Source organism: Phodopus roborovskii, unplaced genomic scaffold (genome assembly GCF_943737965.1).
Source record: "Phodopus roborovskii unplaced genomic scaffold, PHOROB, whole genome shotgun sequence".
Taxonomy (NCBI): domain Eukaryota; kingdom Metazoa; phylum Chordata; class Mammalia; order Rodentia; family Cricetidae; genus Phodopus; species Phodopus roborovskii.
Genome location: NW_026126625.1, coordinates 5,175,845 through 5,197,633, shown reverse-complemented (window position 1 = coordinate 5,197,633; position 21,789 = coordinate 5,175,845). Strand labels below are relative to the sequence as shown.

At 41.3% G+C, this 21,789-nt stretch overlaps 1 protein-coding gene across 1 annotated transcript in view; it reads right to left on the bottom strand.

The window, feature by feature from the left end:
* Nucleotides 1-21,789, bottom strand: part of Fanci (FA complementation group I) — a 55,143-nt gene that overhangs the window by 10,696 nt on the left and 22,658 nt on the right. Inside the window, exons 13-25 of the mRNA XM_051206600.1 lie at nucleotides 20,955-21,135; nucleotides 18,772-18,859; nucleotides 16,359-16,486; nucleotides 15,634-15,704; nucleotides 14,362-14,476; nucleotides 13,200-13,322; nucleotides 11,169-11,237; nucleotides 9,079-9,180; nucleotides 7,886-8,062; nucleotides 7,691-7,812; nucleotides 6,893-7,057; nucleotides 5,974-6,153; nucleotides 798-964 (exon numbers count right to left, since the gene is read on the bottom strand). Of these exons, the coding sequence (XP_051062557.1) occupies nucleotides 798-964; nucleotides 5,974-6,153; nucleotides 6,893-7,057; nucleotides 7,691-7,812; nucleotides 7,886-8,062; nucleotides 9,079-9,180; nucleotides 11,169-11,237; nucleotides 13,200-13,322; nucleotides 14,362-14,476; nucleotides 15,634-15,704; nucleotides 16,359-16,486; nucleotides 18,772-18,859; nucleotides 20,955-21,135 (1,688 nt within the window). The remainder of the gene's footprint in view (nucleotides 1-797; nucleotides 965-5,973; nucleotides 6,154-6,892; nucleotides 7,058-7,690; nucleotides 7,813-7,885; nucleotides 8,063-9,078; nucleotides 9,181-11,168; nucleotides 11,238-13,199; nucleotides 13,323-14,361; nucleotides 14,477-15,633; nucleotides 15,705-16,358; nucleotides 16,487-18,771; nucleotides 18,860-20,954; nucleotides 21,136-21,789) is intronic.

The window sequence follows — 21,789 nt, the reverse complement described above, 5'->3', positions numbered from 1 at the left end:
TGCTAGGAACCAAACCCATGTCCTCTGGAAAAGCAGCAAGAGTTCCTAACAATTGTGCCATCTCTCCAGGCCCAGGTACTTTTTGTTGGCTTGTTTTTAATTAAACACACACACACACACACACACACACACACTTCTTTTGATAGGATCTCACTATGCAGCCTCAAATTTGTGTTCTCTTCCTCCCTTCCTGCTAGGTTTACATGCAAGTACCACCACACCCCAACTTTGGAGGGAACGAATAATTAAATTTATATTTTGAGACTGGGTCTCATAGCCCAGGAACTCACTATGAGCTAAGTCTGTCCTCAAACTTGGATCCTGACTCAGCTTCCTAAGTGCTGGGATTACAGGTCTGAGCCATCACGCACAGAGACAGCAAAAATTTTAGAGAGCCCCCTTCCTCCCAAAAGTTCTGAGGCTGATTTAAATATGATTCTAAATTTAATTTTCCTTTTTTGTGGGGGTCGGCAAGGGTTGAGGCAGAGTCTCTTTATTATGTCGCTCTCGCCTGTCCTGAAACTCACTCTGTAGACCAGGCTGGCCGCAAACTGATAGATCCACCTGCCTCTCCCTCTCCCTCCCAAGTGATGGAATTAAAGGCATGCACCACCCCACCCAGGGCTTTAAATTTCACTTTCTTCATGCTGCACTCCTCTTCCAGTCACTATCTGTAGACATAGCAGTAAGAGCCGATCCTGACCCCACCAGATGCTACTCATTAGCAGCATCAGGGCTCTCCTCAGGTGTCCTCTGGTAGGTGAACACAAAGCCATTCATGACACTGTAAGGCCTACCCAGAGCCCTGAGGAACTGTTGCATCTTGGGCTGATAGAACTGTTGCATGGCGCTGAACGTCTTTTGCAAACCTTCCAAGCACAGCAGTGAGATGCTCTTCCCTTTCTCTTTCTTTCCCGACTCTTCCACTGAGGTAGGAATGGATGTGTATCTCCACAACAAGACCCTAAAGTGTGGGAAAGTTGTTTTGTCAACATGGACCTTTAATGTCAATATACATATAGTAAACTTTAGCCTATGTAAACAAAGGTTCTGCCTCACCACTGAGGTGTTTCTATACCCCCTTGATACTCAAATCTCCTCCATTTATAAGCAAGTACCGGTCTTGTTTTTTCCCTCCACAATTAAATGTTTTACTAGTCACCCCATCCAAGTGCTATCATTGAGTATAAGGCTTCATGATCCAGCACGTCTTTCAGATTTACCTCTTGCTGCAAATATTAGCAGGTGGTGTCCTTTTGTTTTTTATTGTTAAGCAGGGCCTCATTACCCAGGCCAGGTTATTTGGAAGACCATCCTTAACCTCAGAGCCATCTGCAGCCCAGCCAGGCTTGTCTCACACTTGCTGTGTGGTTGAGAATGAGTTCAAACCTCTGACCCTCCTAGTGCTGGGATTATAGGCTTGTGCCACCGCACCTGGCTTTATGTACTGCTGGAGACCAAACCCAGGGCCTCACGCCTGCTGGAAAAGCTTTTTTAACTGTGGTGATATCTTGCTTATACAAATAAAGCTTGTCTGAAGATCAGAGGATGGAGCTTGCCATTAGCTAACCATGGAGGTCAGGAGGTCTGTACAGACAGACAGGAAGTGAGATGGCTGGGTGCAGAGATGATATAAGTGGGAAGAAACAGGAACTCTCCCCCTTTCCACTGGGAAGCTAAGGAGGTTGAAGGTGGCTGTGGCTCGCTCTCTTCTCTCTGATCTCTCGGCATTTTCCTCTATATTGACTCCTCGCTTTTATTGTTTAGATCAATTAAGAACTTCATTTACAAGCTACATACCCAGCCCCTATTCTGTTTTTATAGCTGACCAGTATTCAATCTATTGCAGGGATGTAACAATCTATCCATTCACTTTATTATTATAATTTTAAAATTACATGTCTGTGTGTGTGTGTGAGTGTAGGGGGTATACACTAGAGTACTAGTTGAGTGCCCAGAAGGCCAGAAAGAAGGCACTGGGTCTTCTGGAACTTCTGGCATCAACAGGCTGTTGTGAGCAACTCAACATGGGAGTTAAGAGCCAAACTCCAGTCCTCTGCAAGAGCAGCCAGTGCTCATAACTGCTGAGCCACCTTCCCAACCCATCTTTTTACTTCACTTTAGCAGTATTTTATTGTAGCTAAAGGGTTTTGTACTCATCCCCCCCCATGCATTTATTTACCTATTCTCTTTACACATTTTCTTCACTATTGGATAATTTTTTTCTTCTCCTGACCCCCTTCCCTTTGACCAGGTGTCACCCTCCCCTCTTGTACTCTGCCTTTAAAAATCAAAACTACAAAACAAAACTCACCCTTTTAATATACTTATTACTTATTTCCTTTCTTTGGTTTACTTCACCTTATTTTTGGACTTTCCCATTACAGTGAAATTGTTTTTGTTATTTATCATTTTATATTATCCACCCCTACCTTTTCCCTAATTCCTATTTTTCCCCCTTACTAAGTCTTCCTACTACTCTTTTATTTATTTAATCTTCCTTCTCTATGTTCCTTTTTCCTCTTCCCTTTTTCTCATCATTTATATTTGCACTATATATAAATTTTAACACACCCTATAACATTTACTGTAACTTTAGCACACCCTGTAACACTAGCTGTTCTTGGATTTTTTTTTTTTTTAAAGATTTATTTATTATGGATACAGTGTTCTGTCTGCACACATGCTTGCACATCAGAAGAGGGCACCAGATCTCATTATAGATGGTGGTAAAATACCATGTGGTTGCTGGGAATTGTATGCAGGATCTCTGGAAGAACAGCAAGGGTTCTTATCCTCCAAGCCATCTTTCCAGCCCCAGCAACAATGGATTTTTAAGAGTATTTCTTTCTCTCATACGGTTCAATGTTATAAACATTTGTTTTCTTTGAGTAGAATTAGGGACAGCCATTTGTTGTGGGTACTGGGATCAGACTTAGGTTCTATGTAACAACAGTATTATTATGTCCTTTAGACTAATGAGTATCCCACTACCCCTTTAAAAAGATTCATTTCTTTTAAATATTATACGTATGAGTGTTTTCCCTGAATGTTGCTTGCTGTTCTTGCAGAGGATTACCAGAATCCACCCAGTGGCTCATAACTATCTGTGTCTCCAGTTCCAGGGGATCCAACTTCTTTTGGTCTCCACAGGCACCAGACCCACACAGTACAAGTAAAAATTTCCTTCTTTTGAGCTAGAACCTGCTGACATGAAATTTACTACACAGCCCAGGTTGGCCTAGAATTCTTGGCAATTCTATTTCAGCCTTCTGAGTGTCAGGAGTACAGGTGTGAGCCACTACAAATGGCTTAAAATCCTAAGAGTGTGTGTGTGTGTGTGTGTGTGTGTGTGTGTGTGTGTGTGTGTGTGTGTATGCATTATGCCATGGCTTGTGTGTGGAGATCAGAGGACAACTTGCAGGAACTGATTCCAAGGATCAAAACTCAGGTCATTCAATTTGGTGACAAGTGCCTTTACCCACTGCGCTAATCAGCCTCTAAACTTTCAAATTGGTTGAATTAGCAATTATCATTACTAAAAAAATAACTTGAGGACTGAGAAGATGCTCAACGAGTAAAGTGTTTATCACACAAGTGTGAGAACCAAAGCTCAAATCACCATCGCGAATATAAAATCTAGGTAGATGTGGTAGCTTGCCTTTAATTAATCCCAGTACTTGGGAGGCAGAGAGAGATCCGCTGATAATGCTGGCCAGCTAGACCAGCTCACACAGGTGAGCTCCCTGTTCAGAGAGACAATGTGCCTCAGCAGTAAATGGAGAACACTTGAGGAGGATACCCAGTGTATCCTCTACATGTATACATTTATGTGCACATGCACCTACAGGCATATACACACATGGCACATATGAGCACTGTCAGAGAGAAACATGCATGCATTAAAACAAAATTGACCTCAAGATGGGGTGTGGGGGAGCCTAGTTTCATGACTGTTCTCAGCATGGCACTCGCCTCAGGAAGCCTTTGCTGCCCTAGGGCTTGGGAACGCATGCCTGGTCCACACTGCTGGACAGGGAGGAGTGCTGGGGACACTGGGATCCTGCTGTGATGGATGACTGGTCTTGGACTGGAATCCTATTCCTAGAGGCCATTTATAGAAAACAGAAAAAAAATCACCAAACCCCTTTTTTAATTTGAAATTATGTGTGTCTGTCTGTCTGTGCATGTGTGAGTTAACAAGTGCTTACAGTCAAGAAGGCATCAGATCCCCTGGAAATGGAGTTACAGCCTCCTGGTGTGGGTGCTGAGAACCAAACTGGGGTGGTCCTTGTGCAGTTTTCTAAGATTAAAACCTGTCATTTTGGAGGGAAGCTCCTCAAGACACAGGAAGCTAAAGAGAGGCAAAACAATAGATATTCTGGATGTTGTCATGGTGGTGAAACAACTGGATGTACTGGGGGAAGGTAGAATACTTCATCTTCCAGGCAGTCTCCTTAATCTCAGGAAGTAAACAATTCAAGACAGCCAAAGGAAGTCCCTGAAATCAACATGATTCACCAGGCCCCTCCCTCTTTAAGCATAAACAATCAGTAAAGTCTACCAAGAGACACTCTCAGGCCAGCTGAGATCTAGAAAGGCCACTCATCAACCAGCTGAACTGCCTGCCTGCAAGCTGTGCAATGCACTCCAGTTTCCAGCATCCGTGGATTGCCACTATGCCTAGGGACTGCCACCGTGGCGGGGGGTAGGGTGGGGAGTGGGCTTTGTTGATGCAGTTAGCTTTGAGTCATTTCTGTTCCTGTAAATAACCCCACAGTCTTGTTCCTGTAAGTAACCCCAATAAAAAGTATTTTGGTGGTATTCTTATTCTGATCTGTCATCAAGGTTCTATGAGGGGTAGACTTTTGTTTATACCTATAGGGTACCAACTCCAAGCCCACTTCTGGGTGAAAAAAGTTACCAAAACCCACCAATCCCTGAGTACAAAATCTCACCAATCCCTGGGCTTGGTTTGAAATCTTACCACCCCCAACTCAGGAAAACTCCAAGAAACCCCATATAACCAACCCTGTCTCCTGCTCAGTTCCCGGCTGCTTCTTAACCAAACAGAGCAAGCCACCTTCTTGTGTCTCTCCCAATAAATCTCTAGTGTAAGGGTTGTTGTCCTATGCAACTTTGTGTTATTTCTTGGCTCCCGACTGCCAGGATACCTTTCCCCTCAGAGCTTTAACACTTAAAATACCTTCCCAGATATAGTGTCAGACAATAACAGTATTCAGTTCTTAACTCTAGAGCCATCCTCCAGCCCCTAGGGTACGCTCTGATCAAAGTACTGTGTGTACATGAAAAGAATGTTGTTAGAAGCTGTTCCGAGCCTTCTATAGATGTCAACTCAGTAAAGATGGATGGTAATGCTGTTCAGGTCTTGATAGATGGTAATGCTGTTCAGGCCTTTACCTCATCCCTGTTTTGTCTATTTCTTTCACTTTTATCGCTTTTAAAACAAGATTTTCCTTCATTTTAAATTATGTATATGTGTATTCTGTATGTGGATATATGAATATGAGTCTGCTTGGTCCAGAAAAGGCCACTGAATCCTTCTAGATCTAAAATTAGAAGGCCTTCGAACACCAGTATAGGTGTTAGGAACTGAACCAGGGTCAAGAACGGTACACACTCTTAACTGCTGAGTCATCTCTCTGGGATATTTATTTATTTGCTTTTAAGTATTTTTAATCTGTTGTCAGGTGCATGTACAGTTAGGATTGTCATGCTTACTGCATGCACAATTCAATCACTATGTAATAATACCCCTTTCCTTCCTGGGAATGCAGTAAGATTTTATATGAGACAAAGAATCCATACAAAACAAAACAAAACAAAAAAGCCTCACTATGAGAAACTACACTTTCACTCCTATTCATGCCCAATCATTCTGTCCCTAATTTCCTATCTTGCAGAATTCACAACACACATGCTAGCAAACAGCGTGAGGTGAGAGTGGCTCACCGAGTTATGTCACAGAGGTTCTGAAAGATCTTGTCTGGGTTTTGGCCATCGGGACCACTCACATGCCCTTTTCGTATCAGCTGCTGTACCTTCTGCAGAGCTACATCCACTGCATACTGCATAAACTCACTGCTGGACCGCAGGACAGACAGGGCCTCTTCGTGACTCTGGGCACTATCCCTAGAGAAAGAGTGAAGGAAGGGAGGGAGGAAGGAAGGAAGGAGCTGAACCTCGTGATTCCGCCTGTAATCCCAACAACTGAGAGGTAGAAGTAGCAGGACTGCAAGTTCAAGACCTGAATGGGAAACTAAACATGGTCCTGTCCAAATAAAAAGAAAACAGGAGGGTGGGACACAGCCGAGTGTGAGTGCCTACCTAACACACTCAAGGCTTGTGTTTAACACCCAGCACTACATACAGGGGAAAAAGATTTCCCTCCTGTTGCTGGGGTCTGGGACTAGGCTTTCTAGAGACTGAAGAGCGCACTCAGCAGGCTTTGTGTGAAGATTGGTGGAGCAGTATAGCACAGCCATGCTGCCATAACTCACTCTGCTTGCTGCTGCCTTAGCTCCTCCCTCTCCCTCATCAATCCCCACACTTTAATGAAATCAAGGCATCTGTCTTAGTCTTTTGGATTTTTGATTATCTTGCAGATATTTAATCTAGTTTCTCCTTTCTTCCCTTTAATCTGTTATTGTGTACAAAGTTCTTAAGGAATTGATTCATTAGTCCAAGGCTTCTCATTTGCTTTAATAATTTTGAGGTACACCCTCCCTCTATGGGATGCCTACCATGGGTTACTCAATTTTCATGTTAAGAAAATTAAAACCTCCTAACTTATTTCCTACTGTCTACAATATGGCAGGAACTGTGACTCTAAACTCTGCAACATGGGAAAACTAGGCACATGTTCTCTTACCTGAAAAGAGCTGTAAGAAGGTCAGACACAAATTTCATGGACAAAAGGCTATCGTTTGTCTTAGTGGTCATTTTAGTTTTGCCTTTACCAGCTTTCTCGTTAAGAATGTCAGAAAACTTCTTGTAACACATAAATAAGCTGAGGATCTCCTCAAACTTACTCTTGCTGTGTAAAAGGAAAGAGCAAAGATAAGCAGCGTCAGTACCTCGTGGTTTGGTTCATGAAGAATAAGGAGATTCCCACGCTTCTTCAACTGTCCGATCTTAGAGACAGCACTGTGAGTTAATGCGCCCTCATTAGTGCTCTAAGTCACAGCAATCTCTGTGAGCCCCTTTTTCTTTCCTCTGATTTGGTCCAGTCAAAGAAGAAACCTGGAAGCCCAGTACCACCACTAAACCACTAATACAATCTTTATGTTAAGAGTCAGTAGTACTTGAATTCAGGATCTGGGAACAGTAAATAAATGAAAACTTGCAGAAAGACAAAATTCACAGGCCTAGTGGAAAGAACATAGTTTGGACTTATTAAGAGATAATGTTAGCTAGGCATGATAGTGCACACCTTTAATCCCAGTACTTGGGAGACAGAGGCAGGTGGATCTCTATGAGTTCAAGGCCAGCCTGCTCTATCGAGTGAGTTAGTTCTAAGCCAGCCAGGGATACACAATGACCCTGTCTCAAAAAACCCAAAGAAAGATAAAGACAAAATATTGTAGTCTTTGTTCTTTTCATGTCTAATGTAGTGTTAGAGTAAACCAGCAAATGATAAAACTATATGAAAGGTCACAGTAATCCTTACCTGAAGTTACTTATGGAGAAATTATATTCTATTAGAACTTCACACACTCCCATTATGAGACATGCACAGATATTATTCTTGATGCCAACACCAGTGCTCTGAGAAAAATCTGCTGATTTATCCTAAAAGACAAATACAAATTAATACACCACTAAAACCTCTATTGGTCCAGGCAGCCTAGGACTTGGCAATTACCAGCTCAAAGTCTTCTAGCTCACTCTTAATCATTCTCATAGTGATAGACTCCAACATATCATCCAGCTCATGGTACAATTCCTCCTCCTCTTCTTCTCTTTCATCTCCCGGTTGCAGGGGGATCACTCTGCTCTTATACCAGGCCAAGCAATGCTGAATGCAAGACAGCAGATGATCCTGTAAAAGAAAATAAATTATAATAACCTACAACACTGTTATGAAGCCCACGGTATTTGCTGGCACCACATGGCAGGTCCATCTGAATTAACAAAGCTGGGAAAGTGTGACTGAGCTAATGAAGGTGTTTCCTAAGCCTTTCCCATGGACTGTCCCTGTAAGGAGTTAACACTTCAGAATGAAACTTCCCATGTGCTTCTCTGGTTTGATAGCAACATCATGAGAGCCCCACTATGAAGTTAAACAACCTCTAGTTCCCAAGTCCTAAAAACTGTTCTAAAGATAGGGACACCAGCACAGCATCATTTCATGGCACTGAAGCTTCCTTAATGAAGACCAGATGGGACAACTCAGCCTCACCCCATTTTCCTTGCCTTGAATTCAAAGTCCCTTGAGGGGCGTCTCATCTTTTGCCATCCCTTCCCACCTTTCTGAAGCTAGCTAAGAAAGAGACCTGTCCTCGTCTCTCTAGAGTTCACCAGAGTGCACACTGAAACTCAACTGAAGCCACGTATGTGGAAACAGATTCACTGACTCCTGCATGCATCTCTATTTCCATCAGTGTGGAATCAAAGATCTGTGGGGGACAGATATGACACTATTAGGAAGAGGTGGTTGTCACAATTAGTGAAGTACTAATAGGGAGACTTTGACCAAGAGACCAAAGTAGGAGATGGCTCAGCAGTGGCACTTGCTGCTCTTGTAGAGGATCTGGGTTCAAGTTTCAGCAACCACACTGTGATTCACAACTGGCTTTAACTATGTTCCAAGGGATCCAATGCCCTCTTCTGGCCTGTAGGCACCAGGCACACACATGGTGCACACACACGCATGCAGTCAAATACTCATACACATGAAAACAATGAATAAATCTTAAATGGGTCACAGCTAATGGATATGGAAAAGTTAAAGAGTAAAAAGTCCTTGAAAACCTAGAAAAGACGTGAACGGGACCTTCTATAGATAGACTTTGCCACTGACAGTGAGACAGGGGCTGCGGGGCGGGCAAGTCTTACCAGCGGTTCTTGTAGAAAGACCTGACTCCCTTGGGTCAGAACACAAGCTCCTAGTTTCAGAGGAGGTAGCAGATCAGGTTCTGGTTCGTAGAACAGTTTTAACTGTGTACATGAGACAGAAAAATCACGACTCATGAATACTTCTTGAGTATTTAACAGTTCAAGCTGACAGCAACTTAGCCTTCTAAGACACATTTCCCAATTGTCCAAGAATGACTTAACAAATGTATATTGCTTGGCTTGCCTGCATCCCTTCAAAGTGATCAAGGCAACATTTTTTACTTTACTTGTACTCCCTTCGTATCAGTCCCTAAACTTGAAAGGCGATCAGCATTTTTAGGGAGTCTGATGAAGAACATAGGCTGTGAATCAGCATCAATGGACTTTCTGTGTTACAGAAAGAAAGAGAAGATATGAAGGTAGAAAGGGGATGTGTTGAGGGTGCCTGGGGGAACGGGGGTATGTGCGGATGAGATCAAGATACATTATACACATGTATGAAGCTGTCAACAAATCAAAGATTCTTAAAAAGAGTATAGACTCCCAAGTCTAAACCAGTACTATCACTTACTTCTGATTTTGATAGCCAAATCTTGGGTCCTCACTTGAAAAGGGAGTCTACTGGTAAAACTAAAGCTATGTAAGAGTTAACTATTATGATACACATAAAGAACAACAGAGCTTTAAAATAAATCTTGGCTATTATTTACTTCTGTCTTTTCACTCCTGAAGTCTGCAGAATTTTACAGGTCCATGTACTGGCCTATGTTGGAAAGCATCACTCTATGCCTCAAACACATTTTTAATTCTTATTATGGTGTGACGATGCTTGAAAAATGTAATTTAGCTACCAGGGCACACATTTTACAGAGGAGCATGCAGAGACCCCAGTGAGACGTTTTCAGATAGCAAAAGGCCTCTCAGGAGCTTCCACATATCTAAGACCTTAATTTCAAATGAATTTTTTTTTTCTTTTCAGAATTACCATGAAGCAATGGGGGATGGGCCTGTATCAGTTTACATCTAATTGTAGGGAAATGATAGACTAGGGGCCTATCTGAGCCTTCCCGGTGGAGAATAAATGTTATAGAGCTGGAAAAAAAAAAACCTCTGAAAATGCTAATGAATGAATCTTAAGAATTTATTTATTTATATTTGAGGTCTCCATCTGAACTCATCTCATCTGGATGGTCCTTTGAAATATTTCATTAATTTAAATCATTTTTGAGTTGTGTTGTGATTTGAATAAAAATGGCCCCCAGAGGCCCATAGGGAGTGGCACTATCATGAGGTATGGACTTGTTAGAGTGTCACTAGGTGGTGGGTTTTAAAGTCTCAGAAACTCAAGACAGTTCTTTGCCTGCTGCCTGCAGATCCAGGTATAAAAATCTTCAGTTTCTTTTCCACCACCATGTCTGTCTGCATGCCACCATGCTTCCCTGATGACAATGGACTAAACCTCTCAACTGTAAGCCAGCCCCAATAAATGTTTTCCTTTAGAAGAGTTGATGGTATATCTCCACAGCAATGGGACCCTAACTAAGACAGGTGTGATGGCAAATATTTTTAAACCCAGCACTTGGGAGGCAGAGACAGAAGGATGTCTGTGAGTTCAAGGCCAGTCCGGTCAACACAGTAAGTTCCAATGATTTAAAATGAGACCCTACCTCAAAAGAACCAACCAAACCATTTTTTGAAACCGAAAAATCCAAGCCTGAAATGGTGGTGCATATTTGAAACCCCAGCACTTGGAAAGTAGAGTTAAAAGTCAGAAATTCAAGGCAGCTTCAACTACACAATCCACTTGAGTGCAGCCTGGACTACACCTGTGTCTCAAAAGATTATAAATACATAAAATAAAATTGAATGGTTCCATAAAGTTTCCTTCTGATTTAAGGAGAAGACTGAGAACTCAAGGAAAATTTAGAGGATAGCAAGCCAGCACAGGTCAATGACAATTCAAACAAAGCATGCCTGCAACTTACTAGCATTCTAGTTGTGGGTTATTTTGTATTTACAAAAGTCTGAAAAGCATGAGCACATTTCAGTACCTCATCTGATTCCCCTATGAGCCATAAGGACACATTTACCTGTGAGAAGAGAGTCTGCATGATTGAATTAGCCAGCCGAGAGTTCCTTCGAAGAACATCATAGAAGCCCTAGGGGAAACAGAGACAAAATCATTCTCTTTCTTACGCTGCTGTTGTTTGTGTGGGTGGGGGTAGAGGACATGTCGCAAATGTGGGGGTGCTTGTGGAGGCCAGAAGAGGGCTGGAACTGAATGAGCAGTTATGAGCCACCTCAAATAGGGCTGGGAACCTCAGGTCCTCAGATGAGCTAAGCCCTCCTTAACTGCTATCCCATCTCTCCAGCCCATACAATTTCCTTCCTCTACACACACACACTAGAAACAGCATTCTGAGCTGGGTGGTGGTGGTGCACACCTTTAATACCAGCATTTGGGAGGTAGAGGCAGGAGGATCATTCTGAGTGTGAGGCCAGCCTGGTCTACAGAGTGATTTCCAGGACAGCTCTTTCTCTATTAAACCCTGTCTCAAAATAAAACAAACAAACAAAGAAACAAAAAACCCAAAACAAAACAATAATAACAAGAAAAACCCTCAAACAACCAAAAGGTAGAAGAAAAAAAAACAAAAAAAACAAAAAAACAAAACAGCATTGCACTGCAACTACAGATTTGAGGTTTAAAACATCACCAATATTGAGCAACCTGTAAGCATGTCATAACCTTTTATTTATTCTTTGACTTAAGTTAAAGCTTAACTGTTTCCTTTCAATTTGTTTTAAATACTTTATTTCCAATTCTAGCTATTCAATGGTTGTTGATCTTATCACAGCTTACATTTTTGATATGTAAAACCACTTTTAATAGATTATTTGGTATTGTTGATACTATGCAAACCAGCACAGCTTTAGTTTCTCCTTTTAAATTTTTATGCCTTTATTTCTTTTTCTTGCTCTGTTATATCAGATAGAATCTCAACTATGATGATGAATAAAACACTGCAAACAAATACCTTCATTTCTCCTCATAGGGGAAGCATTTCATTCTGTCGCCATTTCAAGGCTTCATAGTTTCCTTTTCTAAGAACAAGGAAGTTCCTTCCTGAATGTAGTTTGCTGAGTTTCTAAAAGATTTTTTTGAGGGGGAGTGGTCGAGACAGGGTTTCTCAATGTAACGTCCTGACTGTCCTGGAACTTGATTTATTAGACCAGGCTGGCCTTGAATTCACAGAGATGTTCCTACCACTGCCTCCTGAATGCTGGGATCAAAGGTGTGTGCCACACGTATGGAAGGAGGGGAGGGAGAGTTGTTTTCTTTCTAAAACTAAGCTAAATGTATCAGAGATTTAAGAAAGACAACTTTAAAATTAATCTCTGATGAATTGGAGGTAAGACAATTGTAAAGGGGAAAGCCGAACCCTGAATCTTCTAAGTCATGTCTACACTAAGTCTATCAAATGTTTCTTGCTTTTTTCTTTTTCTTTCTTTTCTCTTTTTCCTTTTTAATGTAGCTCTGCCTGCCTCTGTGTGGTAGTTTTGAGGTTTCAAAAGTCTCCCACCTCCTCAAAGGTGCTCTCTCTGCCTCTTGCTTATGGATTTTGGTATGAGCTCCCAGCCATGATGGTGAGAAATTCCTCTGAAGTTGTAAGTTCCAATTAAACACTTCTTCCTAGAAGTTGTCTTAGCCATGATGTTAGCATGCAATCGACAAGTACCTAAGATTCTCTGCCTCACCAGAACCTGGAGCAAAGGCATATGCCACCATACCCTGCTCTTGGAAGTTTCTATGCTAGTTTAGGTAAACAAAACTTTAAAGTTTGAGACAATAAAGTAAGGGTATGTTGTGTATGACAGAACACACAAGAAACAAATTCAGTATTAAATTCAGACCGGTGAATTAGCAGTATATTGAAATATTCCAGATTAAAGTAAAAATGGTTAAGATAGATCAATTATTTACAACTTACTATTACCACCCACTGACTCTAACTGCTTAAGAGCACATCTACTGTATACTTGTAGAACTAGAAACAGATTGACACAGGAGGACTATTCTCTAGAAGGGTTGACACATTTCTTCCACTTTCCCAGCTTACCTCATAAAGCATGAGTCGAACATCAGCCTGCTGCCCTAAGCATCTTTTCAAACTGTCTATGATCTCGAGGCAAAATGTTTCATTGGCAACAGAGTTGTAGCGGCTATGGACATCCACATGCACCTGGAAGGGGGAGTGACAGCTCGTGTCCAGCCTTCTAAAGCAGTGTCCATTAAGGAGAATGTGCTGTTAATCAGGGAAACATACTAGGCCTAGCTCTCCCTGTACTAAAACACAGGACGCATGCAGATGTGACCATCATTGCCATGCATTCCATGTCACTCATTCTGAAAGGAGCTAGGTTTAAATCATTCTAACAAGATTAACTCTTCTGCTCCTTAAGGTTTATTTGAACAAGACCGCTACTCAGGAAGCTGGCTGATTACCTCATGCCACGACACCCCAGTAGTCACGACATTCATGATTTCACTAAAAACTTCAAGACTTCCACTTAAAAAGTCTAGCTCTTCACATCCACAAACACCAAAGAACTTTAGAGATAGTCTCTAAACAGGGAGGCAAAACACTTACATATACATAAGATCTTTAAAATGTAAATTTTTAAAAAAGCAGATGAAGAGTTTGTTTATTTAACCTAACATCCAAGTGCCTCCATTGGTAACCCTACTAAAGAATGCAGAAATCAGAAAGAAGCTGTGTGGACTGTGCCTAACTTTGCAACAGGGGCCTCTCAGGGCCAGTTGACCATGTTTGTCCACTCAGGGGTCATGGGGCTGCTGCTGAATCTGTTCACTGCCCCAGATAAAAAGATCATCATTACCATTTCTCTAGCACCATGTCTGCCTGCACACCTCCATGTCCCACCATGATGAGAAGAGACTAAACCTCTGAACAATAAGCCAGCCCCAATTAAATGTCTTCCTTTATAAGAGTTGATATATATATATATATATGTATGTATGTATGTATGTAAAGTTTGGCAGCTCTCTACCACATCAGATAACATAGAGCAAACCCATTATTATTAAGTATGGGATGAAGACAGTCCTCATGCTAACAATTCCAGAACTCAGGAGCCAGAGGCATGAGGATTACTGTAAGTTCAAGGGCAGCCTGAGCTATTGAGACCCTGTCTAAATGGTTTCCATATTATTGGTCTTGAAGCAACGTTCAGTAGACAGTCAATTTGAGTGACCCTTACCTGAGTGACACCAATAGACTGACTGCACTGTGAGGACGACAGGCTGCCTAAGACTTTAAAATTCTTCAAGAGCAGCAAAAACCCAGCAACTGCAGATTTCCGGGCATCCAGTTGGCTAGCTCAGGAATACACAGAGAAGTTATCAGCACAGGAATATGCAATGCAATGCAATGCAATGCAAAAATTCACACTGGAGGAATATGAAGACTACTTATGGACAATCAAGCACAAGCCAAGCCCAGCTGAATTTATAAGCTCAAAATAAGGTACCAGGTGTTCAGAGCAATTAACAGTACATGAATGAAGTTGATTGTTTTCATTATCTAGTAACCTCATGACTATCTGTACTTTTTATCCTGCTTGCAAGACTCCATGGCAATCTGAAACATCCCGAGAGTCTATAAACTGGGCTGGAACTTAAACCCACATACTGAACAGCAATGGAAATTACTGATTTTTGCTGTGTCTGAATGAGTGTATTCTACAAGCTTCCTGTTTACAGAGGAGCATAGTACTTGATGCTATATAAACCTTTCATCCAGAAAAATGACAGCTTCGGGCTGTGGCTGTGTAATAAACTGTCAATTCTAGAACAGAGATAACAGCTACTTACCAGTTATTCTTCTGGACATATATGAGAGCATTACACATGGGTATCCTATCCTCCAAGTATCAAATGCCCTCCACACATCACTGTATTACATTTTTAGGAGACAGTATTAACCATCTCTATACTAAACAATAAAGGAAAAGGGGACAGGAGTCACTGGGTGAGCTTCAAGGACAATAGACACAGGCTCCTCAATAATCACTGGGTCCACTAGTGGCTGGGCCACAATTCTGCTGCCTAAAAAAGTGAGATACTTGAGTATATTCTTCTTGACTCCTTTCCCCTTGATGTGATGGTTAGCTTAAGTTTTCAAGCTGCTTCATAAAGGTACTGTAGAGGTGGGAGAGCAGGGTACTAGAGATCACCAACACTGATGGTAGACTATTCCCAATACCACGTGTTATCTAACTTTAGTTACTTATCATGTCTAAGCCTAACTGTCCCTGTGTAAAATAAGACTTGTAATAGTTTGAACTTCCTGAGGTTGCCTGAAGACTGAATGAAAAGCATGAAAAATCCTTGGCATGATGCCTCACCTGCTGAGAGTGCTGTGCTGAGTTAGGGATCCGCATGACCGCTGTGAGCAGGGGCAAGCAGGAAATAGCAGAAATAACTTACATTAGAAGGTGTAGTCCCCTGTGCACTCAAGGAATGCGACATACCTGGCAAACATAGCTTTCCGCAAGACAAGGATCAAGGCATCTCTCATGGACATACTGACTTTGAGAAGCGGCTGAAGAACAGAGCAGATCACCCCACATTAGCTTAGCTCCTTTCTGTGAATGCCACTGGGATTCTGGGTGCTCTGGGTCTGTTTGTATATAGGGTAGATGCTGATTATACTTAAGGAAAATGGTGCACTTTGAAATAGTAACTTTAAAGTTGTTACCATCAGGCATGGTAACACAGGCTATAATACTGTGATGCTGCACTTGTTATTTAAATGGTGCTGTATTTATCTAAAATTTATTTAATATAATACTGTAATCATAGCAGCTCAGGAGACTAGGTAGGGCAGAAAAAGTGTGCCAATTTGAGACTAGCCTTGACTACCCAGTGGGTTCCAGGGTAGCTTGGGCTGTAGAGTGAGATTCTACAAAAATCAGTCAATGAAACAAACAAAAGAGTAGTTTGAATGCCTTCGTGAACCCAGTGTGCTGACTCATTTTCTACGTACTTGACCAATCTGAAAATGAGATGAAGGAAACAGACCTACATGGGGGATGGACATGAAGCATCCTTCTCTGTGTATTTAGTCCTTTAACATGTGTTAGGCTCAGGGGAAACATGAGTTCTGGCATTCATGTTTATGACGTGTCCCAGGCTTTCCCAACTAGACAGTTAAAGCTCAGGTCTGAGAAGTGAACTGGTGAGTCAGCTGACTTACCTGTATGGCCTTGAGCAGCCCTTGCACTGTCGGAAGCGGCAGGAAGGACAAATAGTCGAAAGTCTCCGCGACTTTAGAACAGCTCTGAAGAATTAAAGGTGCATACATGACGATATCTGAAAGCAGGTCTGAAGAGAGTGTGTAGTTAGTTGTTTCACATAAGTAAAAATAAAGATAAGGAAGCATTTAACATCTATACAAGGAAAGAGATGTTGAATGCTTTGTCTCTTTGTTAAAGTATAAATTTCTATTGGCTGTACATAATTTTTCCCAGTGTTACCAGGATAGTTTATTATTTTTTTGTGTGATTATACAAAATAGCAAAATTTAAATGTCTAAAAGAAAGAATACAACCCATTACACTGATTGCACAAATACCAACTGTGTTTATATCTCTACACAAAAGTAAATCAATAAATATTTAGATTTTTGAGGGCAAACATGCCATACTATCAAGAATATATAATATATAACATATAAATTATGCATTCTTCTTTCAAGAATTTTAGTACTTAGAACACAAGCAAAGATCTCAAAAGAAAAATAACAGACTATCAAGTACCTATTAATTCCAAACATGTATTACCTAACAAACAGTAAAAACAGAATTTAAACAGAAGTGCACAAGAAGAGGTCATTATGGATATTTCAGAAGGTCAAGACAAATAACTATTGGAGGTTCTGAAGGAACACAGAAACCCAGAATGGCTGACTGTGCAGAAGTCTAAGCAGGTAAGAATGACACAGAAGGGATGGGAGGTCAGTGGACCAGGTGAAGAATCTAGAATAGTAAAGCCAGTATAGAAAAGGAGGTTAGGGCTAAAGTGCCAGGCACTTGAAACACCAGGATAAAAGCCTGAGGCCAGGCTGGCTTCAAATTTACAGTCCTCCTGCCTCCACCTCCAGAGTGCTAGGATTACAGATGTGTATCATTGCCACACTGTGTCACTAACAGAGGCAGAGTCCACGGTCAGGTCTAGGGGCATGCTTCCTACACATCTCCACCCAATCTTAGGTTTGACTTCACATTTTGCAGTAATGCCATATAGAAGGGAAAGTTTATAATTGAATAAAGTCTAGTTTAATTATCTTTTTTTTTAACATTTCCTCTTTCACATACTATTTTTTTAATATATCTTCCTCCAACAGTTTTTAATTATTCAACACTGTCACCAGCATTTGACAAGGTCATTCTTTTTATTTTATTATGGAGACAGGGTCTGACTATGTAGCCTTAGTTAGCCTTGTGCTTGAACTCACAGAAATCCTCCTGCCTCAGACCCCTGAGTGCAGGGATTAAAGGCATGTGCCATGATGCCTAGCCATGGTCATCCTTTTTAAATTTATGTATTAAATCATTAAATTGTCATCCTTTAAACATGGAGATTATATCAATTAGACCTCATAAAGCTATATGGTATAATAGAATATTAATTATTGAACTCTAAAATTTAAGGGTTAAAGGAAAGTTACCAATAAAAAACAGGGTGGGGGGAGGCAGAGGGACTGGCCATAGGCATAAGAAACCAACAATTATAGATCTGAGGACCTTCTCAAAGTCTCAGAGAAGCTATAACAGGTCAAACAACAGAGCACTTAGCAAAACTGGTGAGTAAGGAAAAGGCAATGGATTTCGACACTAGGAGATACCTAATAAAAACAGACGGGTAGAGGTCAATGCATGGAGAAGGACAGCACCAGCATGATAAATTCTAGCCCAGAGTCCCAGGCATTCAAGGCCAGCATCTGTCACTGAGTGACACAAAAGGCCTTGCTGGAGAAGTGTTAACAAGAGTGCTGATGCATGATGGACATCCCATCCATCAGTTAAATGTTGCCTTACTTACTGACACCAGACAAGTGGATTTATCTGTCTTATTGGCATCAGAGTCAGAGACAATACATTAAACTATTTTTATCATTATTCAGTTTTGCCTTGTTTCTTTTTTTCCCTTTCTCCTGGGTGTGCATGGTGTGTGTGTGTGTTGTGCATGAGTGTTTATGCATTGCTGCATATGTGTGGGAGCATGTTGAGTGATGCAGGTGTATTTGTATGTGCATGCTTTAGAGAACGGAGGCTGAAACTGGGACTCATCCTTGATCCCCTTCCACCTGATTCATCAAGCAATTCTCCTAGTCAAATCCATAGCCCATCAATATGACTTGTGCCAGCCAGTTTTCTCTGGGGATTCCCTGCTTTCATTTTTTGAGGCTGAATACAAATAGGCCACCCTGCCCACCTGGCATTTATGTGGGTTGAGGACCTGAACTCAAACTCCAGACAAACACAGCGAGGGATTTAACCACCGAGCTATCTCTCACACACTGTAGATGTTTGTTTTCTCCCCAGGACTGACCCATGACATTTAAAAGGAAATATTCTTAAGAGTGCTATCTTTTTTAAGTTTGGTACCTAGGAAATGATTGATGGGAGAGGATGTCCGAGTAACCACTCTATTGAGTACTTGCTCCAGAATTTCTTGTCTTATCATCTCGTGAATCTGAAAGAATGAAATCAACAAAGCATCCCTGGGTGACTTTCAGCTTGCTAGCACACCGATATGTGTTAGGCAGAACAAGAATAATTTGGACATGTGTGAAACTCAACTTTTCTCACAAATCAGAATACAATACAAATCATCTGGAAAAAGAATCAGCTCTTCTCATTCTCCACTCAAATGATTTGCTAGGCAAGGACAGTGCTTATTGAATTAACCTATAAGTATGGCTCTCACGAATGCCTAGGTCAGGCATGAAGGACTACTCCTACTTTGGGTGTGTCCAGTACAGACAACAGACACATTCCTGACAGAATCAGTAACTTTTATCCCAAAATGTAAAATTTAAAACACACATGGAATGTTTTAGAAACAAAACAACAAAATCTTAACCAATGGCTCAGCTCCAAGAAGCAGGGAAGTATATCAGAAAGAAAAAAAAAAAAAAAAAAACTTAAGAAATTTAACAGGTTTTGGAGCGTGTCCTAGAACTCACTCTGTAGACCAGGCTGGCTTTGAACTCATAGAGATCCACCTGCCTCTGCCTCCCAAGTGCTAGGATTAAAAGCATGAACCACCAATGCCCAGATAATTGTATTTCTTTTTCAAAGATTCACTTATTTTTTATGTGTATGAGAGTTTTTCCTGCATATATGGATGTGCACCATGTGTATGCCTAGTTCAGAAGTAGGCTGGAAGAGGGTGCTGGGGACCCTGGAGCTAGAATTATAGTGGGTTGTGGTCTCCATGGGATGTTGGGAACAGAACCTGGTCCTCTGCAAGAGCAGTAAGTTGTCTTATGCGCTGATCATCTCCCCAGGAACATGTGGTTCTTCTTCATTGTCAACTTGATTTTGGTTTTGTTTTGAGACAGGGTCTCTCTATGCAACTCACTATGTAGACCAGGCTGGCCTCCAACTCACAAAGATCTCAGAGAGACCTGTCTCCACTGCCTCCTGGGTCCTAGGATATCTGGCACTGCTAGCATGTGATGAAAGACAGACCACCATGAATGTGGACAGAAGTATGTGGTAAGCTAAGAGATACAGAAGGAACAAGCCAGCTGGTACAGGCTTGACCTGGACTGTCTTCTGTTGTCTCTTTGACTCTTTTGTGTATTCTGTGTCTGTCTGTCCACTTTCCAGCCACTATCAGGTGAGCAGGTGAGCAGCCTCCTCCGCCCTGCTTCTGCTGCCATGAATGATATTCTGAAGCATCTAGGCCCAAAGGCATTGAGTCAGTCAAGCACAACTGAAACATCTGAAATTGTGAGTCAAAATAACTCCTCTTTGTAATTTGTTTCTGCCAGGTCCTTGTCAGAGACAAAAAGCTAACATATTGTTTACTAGAGGGAGAGAAATCTACCTTTCATTCAAACTTAAGGTTTTAGTGAAAAATTCTGGCTCAAGGCAATAAAGTGGAGAACTACTGAGGAAAACACCCAATGCTCTGCTCTAGTCTTCTGCACACACGGGCAAGTGCACTCACACACTCACATGCATGTATCTTTCCCTCTCTCAACACAAATAAAAAGAGAAACGAGACTGTAATCTGATCTGTAATGTTTCAATACCATCCCAACCTGTCACACATATTCTGCCAATTGTCAAACTTCCTTACCTACCAAACTCCCAGACAACATCTTGCTCTATGTATATTAATGATAATTTAATGAGACTCTTATTGCCTTAGTTAAGGTCACTATTGCTGTGAAAAACACCATGACCAAAGCAACTTGGGAGGAAAGGGTGTATTCAGCTTCTGCTTCCACATCACAGTTCATCAAAGGAAGTCAGAACAGGAACTTAAGCAGGGCAGTGACCTGGAGGCAGGAGCCGATGCAGAGGCCATGGAGGGGTGCTGCTTAGTAGTTTGTGCTTCATGGCTTGCTCAACCTGATTTCCTACAGAATCCAGGACCATTGGCCATGAATGGCACCACCCACAATGGGCTTGCCCTCCCTCACTATTAATAAGAAAATGTATTACAGGCTTGCCCATAGCTAGATCTTATGAAGGTATTTTCTCAACTGGGGCTCCCTCCTTGCTGATGACTCCAGGTTATGTCAAACTGACATAAAACTATCCAGTTCACTTACCTTAAAGGTTTCCAGCAAGATATTAGCTCCCAGCTTACATGCATGCTGGTTTGTCATTTTAAAAAGACTGGAGCCAATTTCAACAGCTTTTCCATCAAGAATCTTCTTTGGCCCATATGAATCCATTAAGATGAAACCAAATTCTATCAGACCTTGAGTTACATGATCCCAACTATGAACACTGCAAGAAAACAAAGTGTAATCAAGAGAATCTCAGTAAATTCCCATCCTCATACACAATGCCATTTGCTCATTTAACTCAGATCTTCTTTCTCTGCATTCACTGTTATTTGAAAGAATTCTTAATACACTCATAGAAATGTAGACAAGAGGTTTCCAAGGCAGACAGAACACTTACTAGGGAGAATCCAGAAATTATAGGCTAGAGGTGTACCTTAGTGGTAGAATGCTTATCTAGCATATACAAGGCCTTGAATTCAATCCTCAGTCAACAATAAAAGTATCTAAAATATCTTTAAAAAAATAAAAACCAAAAATATAAAAAGAAATATACAGTATTTCAATGCAATGACCATTTTACAGTTTCTACTCAAGATTTCACAACCAGTAGCTTTTTTAAAACTCTTTCTATTCAATACAATGTACACACTTACAGAGTTGTCCCTCTCTAGACTGAGATTCTCTAGGGTTCAGACCAAAGTGTAGTCACATTTTTACCCACATAGCCCAGGCACAATGCACTTACTAAATATATATAGTATAGATGGATCAACAATGTGGTTGTAACAGCATGAACTAAACTACAAAACCTTTGTAAGCAAAGAACCTTGGTGATTACCACTTGATGTCACCCTTTATAGTGAAAAAGATAAGT